Raw genomic sequence first — 14,077 nt, forward strand, 5'->3', positions numbered from 1 at the left:
AATCCAGTCCAATCCCAAGCGGGGGTGGTGTGGTGTGGTGTGGTATGGTGTGCAGAAAATGCGAATGCGGATTCGCATGCGGAGTAACCGCATTTAAACACACAACGCTTCCGCTTCAGTGAAGCCCCAAAACGCACAATTGCACTTCTTTGTGGGCCTTCAAATGGGCGTCATGCAGGAGAGACTGGGACCAGAAAAACCAGACAAGACACACGAACACAGTCGGTGGTTTGTACCAAATGCGGCTTACATTTTCTGGCACGGAACTTAAATCAGATTACCAAACAATAATAAAGGCCACCGAAAAATAAATTCAATTCGCAACTCGCAATTCACAACTCGCACTCGCTTTTTGTTATCACACTCCGACGCCATCACTCATAAATGCGGCTTAAAAATTTCTGTCCGCGGAGACAACGAGGCGCGCAAGATATTATGCAAAAATCTACAGAATAAGCGTTTATTTGTATAATGAGAGCGACGGAAATTGGATCTCCTCGGCATATATTTTTCAGTAATTAGAAGTCACGTTGCCGGCAAATAATTGCAAACAATTTTCACAAAGCAGCAATTTTGAGAAATAAAATGTCTTATTCGAAAACCGTTACAGTTCTTAATCAAGTATAATAAAACGTATTAAACATCAACAGAAAAATGGTATGGTAATAATACAGCTTTTTAAAATGTTTGCTTATAATTTGTCGTGCACTTTAAAGTGTGATAATAAATATATATGTACAAAAAATTAACAGATTTTGCAATACAAATATGTTATACAATCTTCATGTGATTGTACAATAAAAAAAATAACCCATTTATATAGTTTGCAAAACATTTAATAAAAGAAATCCACATATTTCGAAAATTGGACGAAAGCGTATTTTCAGAGATATATAATTTTGCGAAGAAATGCAAGTCTAAGGAAAAAGACAGGCAAGCACGCGTAATTATTGGCCAATGAAATTGCCATAAAAATAGACGAAAAACCAAAGGTTTCTAATTGCGATTAATCAGTGTATGGTGTTAACTGCATGTTATGTAATTAGCCGGCTTTATCTTGGTCCGCCGATTTCGGCTTCTACCTCCAGCTGTTAGCTGTTAGGTGAGGTCATTCGAAACGGGGGAGGCTTGCGTCTGAATTTTATACGCCTGGCCATAACAAATTAATTAAGATTATGGTGAAGTTAACGGTTCGCTGCGATGTAGTACACTAGATTAGGCCGCTTGGCTGGAGAGATTCACAATAAAGTTGGCCCAATTTCTCTTTCGCAGAGATTGGTGAGATCAGCGGGGCTTCATTAATCGAGAGTAATTACATTCTCTCAGCAAAAGTAGTAGACTCCACACCCATAGGCCAATCTTTCATGAGGCGAATAACAAAAAAAAAAATGAACAGCCGCCCTGATAATAATTCACTTTTTCCATTTCTTTCCCACTCAAATCTAAGCATAAACAAGCGGAGCAAATCCAGATATAAAAGCGGAAATGTGAGAAGTTGTAGTATGAACGAAAGGCGGTTAAAAACAAACAAAACAGCAACAACTACATTGAGCTCTTTACGGTGGCAAATGAAAAGTAAAAGTCAAATGGAGCGCTGCAAATGCAAAAATCCGCCAGACTTCGGCAAACGAAAAATTTCAAAGTTACGTACACACTCCGAACAAAGTAAACGTGTAGCTTGTAAACCGGCTAAAAACCAGCCAACAACAAAGACGGTAAACAAACAAAAAAAAAAAAACATTTATAAGTTGTGGGCAACACAAATCGGTTAAACAGATATCGAGAAGGTGTGCCGCCGAACTCCGAATGCCCTAGCAACAAATTGATTGAGTTGTAAATCTCATAAACACTCTTTTAACTGATTTAAATGGCGGTGGCACAATCGTGTTAATGATTTGTGTAAATCTTCAATCTACTTCCAAAAAAATGTTCAAATTAACCTTCAACACTCAAGTAAATGGGACAGATATTCAGTGAAGTGGAATTGCTGTGCTGGTTTATTATCTCGAGGGGTAAAAAAGTAACCGAGTCATACAATACAGAGACTTCCTGCACAATGCAAGACTATCAGAAGAAGGGCATTGAGTTATTTACATGCTGTGTTGTGTGCTCGAATAAAACCCCCTTAAAATGATCCCTTAACGCATACCCAAGAGTTATGCATTTTCCAGTTGATTGATCCCCGAGTGCATTTCCGCCACTTGAGAAACAATGAACTCTCAAAAATAAGCCGAAATCAATAGGAAATTCAATTACAACCCAATTTGCCAAGGAACCAACATAGAAATGTGCATGGAAATTTCCGGAGGCCGTTGGCCAAATAGAATCGAGAGCTTAGCGGGTTACTTGACCAGTTCAAGTCGCAGAAACCCGCTGCGATCCGAACTTTGCAATGGCCAATGGGCCAGAAAAAACAACAGCGCCCGCAATTCAGCACAGAGACCAATACACGGGAACCGGACTGAAAATGCCAGCGAGCGATTGAGTGAGCGGACAAGCCAACGGCATAACAGTTCACCACGTGGGAAACTAAATTCATTCAGCAACTGAACAACGAACGTACACTGCGCCAATGGCACACAGCATTTGTCGATTTCACAATCATCATAAATTGTCATACGAGTAATTCGTTCTCAAGCAAAACATGTAACACCTATCAGATAGGTGCCAATATACAACATGCTTACATCTTTGACCAACCAATGTTGCACCAACAACCAGTTCCCTTCTTTTTTTTTTTTTTTTTTTTTTTTTTTTGCATTTTAAGCCAGTTTTGTAATTCACAGGACTTGAGTCGAGGCTTCCGATAAAAGTCCAAAATAAGTCTTGTAATAAGTTTAAGTACTTTTTAAGTAGTTTTGATGTTGTAGTCTCAAAGTACTTAAAGTGGACTTCCGCACGTCTACCGTTGATAAAGGAATAGAGACAATGATGCAAAAACATCGTTTACATTGGCACCAACTTTCTATTTTGCATCTTTCCTTCAGAAAGCTGCTGCACAGAAAGAAAAGCCAACATCAATATGAAACTATTTATATATCAAGTGTTCATAAAACATATGCTTTTCAAATTGATAGAACTTAGAACTCATATTAAGCTAATACCTTTTATTTCCAAAATATTTCACATATGTTTTTTGTAACTCCTTGATATCAGATTTATATTAGAGATTTTCTTTTTGGTGTGCCTGTGTAACGATTTGTATATGAAAAGCATTAAAATCTTTATAGAATTATTGTTCGAGTGTAATAAACAAAGAAACAGAAATACCTAAACCCGTTGCATTTTATGACTTGGCAACAATTACGACAAGACGAAAAGAAAATCCAACAAAAAGACCCTGCAATGACAAAAGGCTTTGCGCGCCAGGTCGATATGAAGGAGAGGAGGGGAGTGGAAGGGGGGGGGGTAATAATGCCGTGGAAAATGGGTTAATAAAATAATATTTTATAGGGTCTACGCGCTCGCATTACGCCGAGTTCTTAAACAACAATAACTTTGGCCAATTGCAAAATAATACTGTGCGAAAAATCCAGATCCAAATCCACATCCAAATCCATAAAGAAAACAGGGTTGGGATTATGGGCGTTGGTACCGCTGTTTGCTTAGAATTTAAAACCTGGTCTTAGGCTTTTAGCACCAGACCTTTGCATTACAGTCAAAGGTGAGCGAGACATGGCAAGGCAAGGCAAGGGCAAAACAAAAGCCCCGGCAAATCGAATTCCAATCGAAAGCGGGTGGTAAGCAATCGTTAGCATTTGCGAGGGTGGCTAGTGTGAGTCCGGTAGGTAAATAACAAGAATAAATAAAAATGCACGTCTGCATGCGGTACGCTCCATTCCGTCTCGTTTCATTTAGGGTTTGTGGCTTTGACAGACCAGAAAATGAAACCGAAACCGAAGCAAAAACCGAAAACCGTAAACGTTGCGAGGAGTTGGCCGGCGAACCGGTGCGAACCGTGAAGAATGTAGCACTGGAGGCCAGTTGGTAGACCAGTGAATCGAACCACGTACGTACCACGTACCTATGGGCAGGGCAATCGCTCACCCACACTGTTCACATGCTCACATCATAAATAAAAACTCCCCCGCCCATCATCAGTGATTTTTATGAAAGATGTTGTAGTAGTACTTGGGTTCACGTCCATTGTGGCCGTGTGTGAATTGTGTGTACGCCCTGTGTTTGCGCCTCTGCCACCTAATTGAACCGTTCAAATTGCTCTATAGAATCAGATCAAAACAACCCCCTGATAATAAGTCGTCCCTTGTTTGTATTTATTTGCCCGCCCTCACCACCACTTTGTTTTGTAGTTTCCCAGGACGTGATTTTCATTGTCAGTCGTTTTGGTTAATTAAAGCACTGTCCAAACACAAAAGGCCCATTGACTACTAAATGTTCCACTTTGGTGCGTTGGGTGTGAGATTAGCGATTTGTTTGGAAAATACGGTTGTGATAAGCCTAAAAGCACGGCAACAATCAAATAGGTCGACCGTGATCGTTTCGAATTCGGTATCTCCGTTTTGAGATAAGTAATTTAGGTATTATAATTGAAACTTAATAAGCAGGTAGCAGGCTCAGGGAGAAATAATAAATCCGTAATTACTACAATCGACCTTTCGGATTGAAAACATTTTCTTGAAAACGGATATCATTGATGTAAATTCTATTGATAAGTATTTATTTAAAATGACGTTAATCACCATATTTAAAGTAGGATCTAGCATTTGATTACAATTTATAGAAGAGTAAATAACCTTAGATATAGAATTTTTAAAACGAACTAGCCGGCGATTAGAGCGCTTCGTTATGGCTTTAATTGACTAGCTCGCAATCTGGAGGTCTATCGTTCATTTAAAATAGTCGACGTCGTAGTCGTTGTTCATGAAAAGAGGTCAGGCACATGAACATGACGCAACGGAATATTGTTTTGATTTCGTCTCGTCTCGATCGGATCGGATCGCAAAGTTTTGCTGGTCTTATTTACTTTGATGGCTTCTTAATTTATGCGACATGTTACGAGCTCCAATTTAAATGCGGTAGCCGCTTTTTATTCATATTTTATAAGGTGGTAACTGATTGCATGGGAAACAACTCCGACTAAAATGCAACAAATACAATGTTGCCAAATACTATGTATGTATGTAGCTTGCAAACTGGAGCTGCAGCAAGCCAAAGCCAACAGACATAAATATCGTTTATAATTGGCTGGCCATAAAACTATATCAACAAACACCCAGAGCCCCAAACCTGGTTTGCAATTTCGTATGTGTTTTCCTCTATTTTTCGTCACACATTCATGGGAAACTTATGTACATATGTATATGTGTATATGTATGGTTGTCAAGTCAACAAAGTGTTCAGAAAAGTAGATAAGGTAGTGCCCTGGTGTCCGCCGAATTCACTGATTTAATCGCGGCATACCCCACAATGTTAAACTTGAACCACGATACGGAAAATTCTCTCTTGACACATATTTTTTTTTTTTTGGTCGAAAGGGGGGTAAAAAAAATAAAAAAAAAAACAAAAGAGAGACGGACAACAAATGTTCTAGTTTTTAATCCAACCAGAAACTTTCCCCGAGGGCACAAAAAAAAAAAATGTTTACAGGCCCGGTAATGTAATTTAAATGTTTTTTGTCTGCTGCTGCTCTCATCACATTTATCTTCGAGATCACATTTCGTAGTGCTGCCGGCGAGGATCACGTCGAAATATACATAAATACATTTACACCACCACGCTGTGGGGCCTTCTCTGATTTCGGATTTCTGATTTCGGGGAATTGTTGCCGGCAAATGCACATAAATTAGTACTACCGATTTATTTGCCGTCGGATGATACGCGTGTAATCATCATCAACGTCAATCGAAGTGCTTCAAAATACCCACGGCAATCGGGCAAAAATGATACTGTTCATCACTTAATAATGATAAGGTTAACCATATCGATAAAAGCGTGTTTGAGTTATATGATCATCAAAGTGCAACGATATTCCAATCTAATTGCCAGTGTCTATATTATCTACACTGATTTTGATGGATTGCACTTTATTTTAATATATGTATACATTTATATAGCAGTTCCACCACAGCATGTGCTATTTGAGTGTCGTAAAGTCTGCGTAATTGCCTGGCGGCCTAATGAGAGATTTGTCCAGCAATTAATCCGACTGGTGGCTTAATCGTTGGCTCGGGGCATGACTCCACTGATGATTGAGAGGCCTTTGCGCAAAAGTAAATGCAATGAATACGCCGGCTAACGAACGAGAGTGAACTTTGGCGAGGCGTGTGTGTTGTGTTGCAAAAGAAAGTTAGCCATGCTAAAAACGAAAGTTTTATTTTGTCTTTCAATTCGCAGCCATTGGAATCCCGGAAGCGGTCTCGCAAATTATCATACAGCTCGATTTACACTCAAGAACAACTTCTTTTGTGAGGCTGCTGCTCAATTAAAAGCAAATCAAGATAACAATTTAACTGCAAGATCATAAATCCGCCTTTGTGGCGTGCCAACGTTCCATATCGTTAAGTAATTTACACACCTCTCTTGTTTTTATTTTTGTTTTTGTTTTGTTTAGCGGCTTTTTGTATAACCTAATTACGTGGCATTCTCGCAGTTCCATCAACATTAATTCAGGACAACGCCCCTTGAATACGCATTTCAATTTCTAGAAGTGAATTTAAAATCTAGCCGAAAACTGGACAGCTTACAGCTTAACTCATTTATCATTGCGTTTTCGTTTTGAGGAACAATAACACAGCATCGCCTGAGTGAGTTAATGCATATGATTGGCAGTTAAATTGTATAATCAACAGCCAAGCAGTGAGTGAGCTCGAGTTTACGTTCGAGTTTGAATCCGATTGCCAGTTTCAGTTTCAGTTTCATTTTCAGTTTTTAGCTCGATACGGAGTCTCCTAAGGTCAGAGCGTTTTTCATGCAACACCTTGAGAATCAACGGTCACCACCGGCGGCAACTAAAGCAGCTCAACGAATGGCACCACCACACCACCAACACTCCTCTTGAACCCCAAGGCGCGGACCGGGCTCTCGAAAAAATTAAACCTGTTTCCCATGCGACTTTTATTGGTAATGAGTCGGGGAGCCACCTCAGAGCCACAGTGGCACTGGCAGTGGAGGTGGAGGTGGAGTTGGAGTTGGAAGTGGAAATGGAAGTCAGAGGTGCCGCGGTGTGCTGATGACTTGGGTGCGCTGACGGTCGTTTCTCAATGGGCCAAAAGAGAAATAGCGGGTGCCGTATAATTGGCCGGAAAGTAAAGTTGACGTTGACCACTCTCTGTGCAATTAGAAGGCCGCCACGAAGCCAAGATTTTAGCCGGTCCGGCAGCAAGAACCCTCTCACTCTTGGTGGCCCAAAACAAAGGGCTGGCTCCACCCGGATTCGTTGAATGTTTATGGGGCCTCAGAGTCAGGCATACATGCAAACTTGGCTTACAGCTTGGCATTGGCACGCAATGTGGCATAAAGTTAAGAATAGCAAATAGGTAGCAAAAATATTTGCTTGAAGTTTGAACCAGCTTTAGTACACACTTGAAATACTCTTCAAATTTCAGATCTTTGATTTTCTACTAGTGTTATCAGACACAAGAAACCCGTTGAAAGTATGTACATTAAGTTGCATTTGTACGATCTGTGAAACTAATAAGTAGTGTTTGCAATCTGATTCTGAGAACAAAACAAATTGTTTGGTTTTTGATAAGGCCTGGTCTGATAAGAAAAGAAAACAATTACACTGATTTATGCGTGATAAAAAAGAAAACAAATACCCTGTTTTACCCACGATAAGAAGGTGGCACACAATAAGAAAAAAACAAAACAAAAAACAAAAAACAAAACTGAGAATGCGTCGCTATTTTTTTTTACAACTTTCTCTTCAGGAAATCGAGGAGCTAATGAATGAATAAGGAACGTAATGTTTATACGTGACATGCGGAATGCAACGCACAGTTCCACACTTTCTTTTCATACATGTCACGATGACCTTTTTAGGTATGCCCACCGATTATGAATCTCATTTCCTTTCAGTCATAAATTTGACAAGCAATCGTTAAACGAAAAGGTCAGTGCAAAGAGCCACGATCCATTTAGATATTTAAAAAAAAAATAAAAAAACAGCCCCAGCCCGATGAGTAGCCGAAATAAAAAATTGGAACGCAGCTATCTTAGTGCAGCGTCATAAAATCCGGCAATCAAGTAGTATTAGAATAAATAAATAAAACGAAATACCGAAACGTGTTGCCGATAAGATAATGGATTATCTAAGAGCTCTTGATACACATTCATCTACATCTAGCACTGTCTCCTCTGCCCCAAAATTAATATTACCATATCGCCCGTCTAGTAGCAAATCGCATGTGAAACGGATGAAACCTTTCTGCGGCATTATAAATAAAGCCTTATTTATTTACTCCTGGTTCTTGCAAACGGCCAGACAATTTAATTTATTTGCCTGCATTAGGGAAAATTACATATGAGGGACCAGGAGATAGGAGATAGAGGCGGGAACAAAGGCACGTCAGAACACAACTAAGTTCTTCCCGTACTACGGATAGTGAGTCAGATGAGGGACTCGAGAATGTCTGGGGAATTTACACGCAAAAAAAGCAGGTTTGTAGCCCAGCACACAAGGGAGTCCAATTAATTTAATTAATACTAAATAGTGTAACGTGTTTTGTCTTAACAAATTGTCATTTAAACTTTCCACGTGGTTATTATAAGATATACATATTAATTGACCTCTTAGTTTTGATTATAGTTATTATATTAACACGTTATTTCGTCAAATAACTTTATCTCGCTTGGTAAAAATAAATCAAATGTGTTTTTCCACAGTCAATAGCAAAATAAGTTTGGCTAAAATATAGTTATTCTGGATTGTGGCATGTAAAAATAAAAAAAAAATAATAAATTTATTCAAAAGTAAATTCAAATATGCAATTTTTTTCACAATATCAAACTCTTTCAAATGTTAAAATCAGACCGCTTTGGGCGGAAATATACGCAGACTTTTGGACACATTGCCCAACCGACCGATGTCAAAGTATTTTGAGATTTCAGTGACATTTCCTATTAATAGTAGGAAATATTCATTTCCTAGCCATGGAACTAGTGGTATGCCATACAGTGCCGGCTCAAAAGGGTGAACACTTGATTAGTTGAACTCAATGGTTGCAGTAGTGAACACCCAATGCTCATTTTGCTATTTTTGCTATTTTTGCTATTTGGAGCCTGCACTGTACTCGAATGCTTTTTTTCCAAGTGTCTGCATGCGTGTAGCTGAATAAATCACATTAAAAATTAAACACAACCCATAGAAACTTTCCGATATGCTATGAAGAGAACTTGATTGGGTGGGTGGGCGATATACGTAGTTTACAGTGGACAGTGAATAGTGAGAAAGTGTGCTACTTACATTGAGCATCCAAATGGTCATCTCCTCGAGGACAATGTCCATGCTGCTGTGGGCCCCGCTAAGGGTGTAGTCGACGGCATTATCGCTGCTTCGCCCACGGGGAGTAGTAGTAGTTGAAGTAGATGTCGATGTGGATGTGGATGTGAATGTGGATGTGGTGGCAACTGTGGTGCGACGCCTCATGGGAGAGGGTGTGGTCAGAAATGCGGACGATGTTGCTGCTGAAGATGATGTAGCCATATCCCCGGGATTTACTGGATTTGCAGACAGTGGTGTCTCTGGAGTTTCTGTCGCACATGTTTTAGCCGTTGTTACTGATGATTTGTTTGACGCTGATATTGTTGCTCCTGCTCCTGCTGCTGCTCCCACTTCTGCTTCTGATGTGTTGGCCAATGTCGGTTGGCTGGCCTCAAATAAGCCGAGTAATTCCAAATCCCGTTTGCAACAGCAGCGGCAAATACGAGGCATTTCCACTAAATCCTCATCAGCCGGCAGAGAAAGTTGCTCTTTGGATGGCGGAATTGAAATTGCAGCTGTTGCACCTAGTTTTTCTTTCTCCTGTGCTGGTACTGATACTGGTACTGCTGCTTGTGCTGTCGCGCAGTAAAAACTGCTGCGTCGTTTACGGTTGGCACTCATTCTGTTTTAGTTTTTTTGGCGCTTATTTATAAATTTTAATTAACCCTTTTATAGTGGTTTTTTGGCGCCAGTTTTTCACACGTAACACCCACGAAATAAAATAGTTTTTGTTTGTTTGATTATTTGTTTTTTTGATCTTTTGATACGTTTTCTCTCTCTCTCTAACGATGACGGTGCTTTCGTTTTGTCCACGAGTCGACGGTGGAGACCTAAAAAACCAGAATGGGCCAGAAAGAGACATGAGAAACAGATCGGTTGAGAAACCTTTCGCCGCCTGAGACATGGTGCGTGAGTGTGTGTGAGTTCGAGTGTTCGTGTGAGCCAGTTTGCTTTAGTAGGCCAACAAGAAACCGAATCAGAATATATAACTTGCCACCAAGCTCATTAGCAGGGGAAAAACAAACGCGACGTTCGTTCGGACTTTGGTTTTTCTGCTTTTCAGTTTCCAAATTCTACACTATACCCAGCCATTCGGTTTTTTCTTTTTCCAAAACTCTACACTAAGCACAGCGAGATTTGATTTGTAGTCTACTGGTATTTTTACTTTTGTTTTAAAAAAACATAGAAATTTGATTTTCTGTTGTCGATTCGGATTCGGATTTTTTTGTGCTTTAAAATTAAGTTTTAAGTTTACATAAAGAGAAGTAGTTTCAGTTTTAGGGCTCTACACTAAACACAGTAATTTTATTTTTCTGTTTCTATTTCGTTTTTTGCTTCAAATAACAACGCGGGATTTGATTTAAGTTTTCAGTTTTCATTTCAAAAAAATTCAGACAATTCCAGTTTTCGGAAAAAATGATGTCAAAACAAAAAAATATATCTTTTTGCTTTCAGTTTTCAATATTCCATAAAAGTCTACACAAATGACAGCATTTCCATTTATAGATTTGTAGTTGTATTTAGAATAACTAAGTCTCAGCAGGAGGATTTTTGATTTCGATAGCGCTGCATTTCTAGTTCCGTATTTTAGTTTTCGGACCAAAGTCTACACTTTATCGTGGTGGAAAAGCTAATAACAGCTTTTACCCCCACTTCCGTTTATCATTTTCGGTAAAAATTCTACAAGCGCCCCGTAGTACACCTGCCCTTGTGGAGCAAAAATAAACTATATGTCGAAATTTCTAGCCTTTCGGATAAACTGCTAGAAAAACGATTTTTCGTTGGTTTTTGTTGTTGTTACAGCCGATTTGAGAGATTTTCTCGAAATGATCAAATTATTTTTGGCGGCGGCATTTGCGTTCGCACACTTGCACAATCAGACGGACACACACGCACGCACACACATGTGTGCGGGAATTTAAATTGATTAATTAAATGCAGAAAAACGCACACAGGCAGGCACCGGAGTTAAGTACTACGGCCAGATTTCCGTTACTTTTCCAATTAACTTTGATTGCAGTTGCTGCACGAACTGCAAAGACGACGCGTTTTGATTTAAAAAACTTTGCGAAATTGTACGATTTGATATTTTGAATTCTCCGCGCAGCGCCAACTCATAGTTTTCAGCGTGTTGAGTCTCGAGTGAACCGTCGCGTTTGAATTTTGAAACGAATTGAAACCGCCTTTGGGGGCGCAATCTGCTTTTGTTGAGTTTCGAAAAGGCGACGACGACCGCAAACGAATCAGTTTACAGAAAATGTTAAAAACTAACAGATATTATAACTGTTAAAAAACATCATCAAATTTATCAACATTTCTGTTAGGAAAACGTTGTTGAGAGAGAGGCGAGAGGACCGAGCGGACTAAAACCGCTTTCTTAACAGAAAATGTTAAAAACTAATAGAAATCTGAGAGGCGCGCGCTGAGAGAGCGTACCGAAACCGCTTTTAAGATTCGCAAATGCAACGACTGGATTCAACATGAACATAACATTTCGTTGCTCACTCTGTCTCTCTCTCTCTCGCTATAGTTCACCATGGGGCGATAAATTTACTGAACAATACCGAATCTAAAGGAATTTGAGCGTGGACTCAAACCGTGGTGGGTTTTAAAAATATTTAAGGGGTTAACCCTGCATTGAGGTACAAAAATCTACCATTTTTGTATCATAGATCGTAACTACAACTTATGAAGAATATGTGGCTAAAAGGCTTTTTCGGTATTCGATGTGATTGAAAAGTTAGTAAGTTACAAACTTCAACTTTCATACTATTTTCTCAACTGGCTGTCTAAATATCTGTGTTCAGCACATGTAGTTTTTTTTTGTTAATTTAGTATTGGCCATCAATTCAGCTACTCAGATCAAATATACACTAATTTTATGTTTAAACATTTTAAGTTCTACCTTTAATCGCCAGTAGAAAAAATGCCCAGTTAACAGTAGATACAACTTGTTTAAAACATTAAAGATATATAAAATATAATCATGGGAGTTTACAAATTTGTGTTATTGCCCCGAAATTGCCGTTGAATAAGCATAAATATAAAAAGCTTTTCGGTACGGAAAACTGCAACATTAAATGTAAACATGAAACGAACTAGTCTAAGTCTAGTTGCAAACTCAATTTTGGTCGCGTTTTTTGCTCGTTTATAAGGAGCCTATGCTGTTGAGCCCAGGCTTAGAAGTGATTTCACATTGTATGTTTACCGCTAAACCTACCATTAATCTAACTGCTTACTTGTATCTGTTTAATGCCTATCACTCTGTCTATGAAATAACTTTAAGGGGTAATACCACTCGTGCGGCTGGATTGGAGGCCTAAATTGAATAGTGATTTACGGAAGTATGAAAAATTAAATCGAATTACATAGGGAGCTTTCGTTTTCTGGTAAAAATGGTTGACTTAAACAAAAAAAATTGAATTGAAAAATGAACTAGGCTTATCGAGTCGCTGCAACAAAGATATCAGATATTTTAAACTTTTCTGTAATTTTAACCATTGTCAAAGGAACCATTGCATATTATTTGTATAAACCTAAAGTCGTTGTTTAAGTTACAAAAAATAGATTTTTCCGAAATTTTAGACTGGTGTTACCTTTTAATGGCTTATTTAACTGCTGGAAGACATCGTCTAATTTCTCTAATATCTCTAATTGTATGGCTATCCTTTTTGAATTTTACATGAGATAAAAAAACAAAAATGTATAAAAATACAAAATCAATAATAAAAATATTAATTGTCTTGGCTTAAAAAAACTATTTAAAAAAAAAGCCGCGCAATTTTTAAGTTACTTTTCAAAAAGAAATATAAGGCGCCTAAGCTCTCATAAAAAGAGCCATTGCTGTACGTTTTAAAAGCAAGCCAGAATGACAAATTCAATTTCTAGCACACATTTGGTTATTTTTGTAAACAATTTTACATAATGAGAGTTCTAATGACAATTATTCCCGCTAGCAGCAGAGCAGCTGCCAAGAATTGATTCTGGTAGATTAAATATTATCGCTAGGAACAATTTCTTTGCCTACTTGCTTGCAACATGGGGGAAAGTTCTGCTTTTGTCCGCATCATAATTTAATATTCTCCTAAGTGTTGTTCTTTTAATTGAATTCTTGAAAGCGCGCAACAAAGAAACAAACAACTTACAGGCTTTTAAACAGAGGAATAAGTTCAACTTTAAGTTATGCGAAATAAATGGTGGGGATGGAAATTTATACATCCGTACGATTAACTTCTGAAAATTTGTCGGCCCAATGGTATTGGGCCAGCAGATGGCATTCAAAGCCTTAGCGACGTATTTACTAAGTTTCCTTAAAGGCTTTTAAACTTTTTGGGGGTTTCCAAATTGTAATGGCGAAGTAGACGATATGGCCTTACCTTAATTACTTAAATCATAATTTTCAAATGAATGCTTAAAGAGCTTTGCAAACTTTGCCCCTTAACAAAAACGTAGTCTTATGTTTTCCCATCCACAATAGAAATAAGTTTAACGTCCTTACAAAATTTAAAGATCTAAGCAACATATTAAATTGTAGAAGAAGCAATAACTTTTTGCAACAAACAAATTGTGTTTATAAATTGGGGTGTTTTAAAAAATAAGCAAACTAGTCCCCGTTTGAAAAATAATGGCCATTTA

At 38.5% G+C, this 14,077-nt stretch overlaps 1 protein-coding gene across 4 annotated transcripts in view; it reads right to left on the reverse strand.

Annotated features, from left to right (window-relative positions):
- Positions 1-14,077, reverse strand: part of LOC108139210 (protein split ends) — a 36,946-nt gene that overhangs the window by 20,797 nt on the left and 2,072 nt on the right. For 2 of the 4 annotated variants that reach the window (XM_017261857.2, XM_041709687.1), the window contains exons 1-2: positions 11,394-11,618; positions 9,425-10,272 (exon numbers count right to left, since the gene is read on the reverse strand). In XM_017261857.2, coding sequence (XP_017117346.1) covers positions 9,425-10,063 — 639 coding nt within the window. In that variant the 5' untranslated portion in view covers positions 10,064-10,272; positions 11,394-11,618. Of the gene's footprint in view, positions 1-9,424; positions 11,372-11,393; positions 11,619-14,077 lie in introns of those variants that run through there. The other 2 variants (XM_017261858.2, XM_017261859.2) reach the window with 2 other exon arrangements.

The sequence above is a fragment of the Drosophila elegans genome, unplaced genomic scaffold (genome assembly GCF_018152505.1).
Source record: "Drosophila elegans isolate 14027-0461.03 unplaced genomic scaffold, ASM1815250v1 contig_476, whole genome shotgun sequence".
Lineage (NCBI taxonomy): Eukaryota > Metazoa > Arthropoda > Insecta > Diptera > Drosophilidae > Drosophila > Drosophila elegans.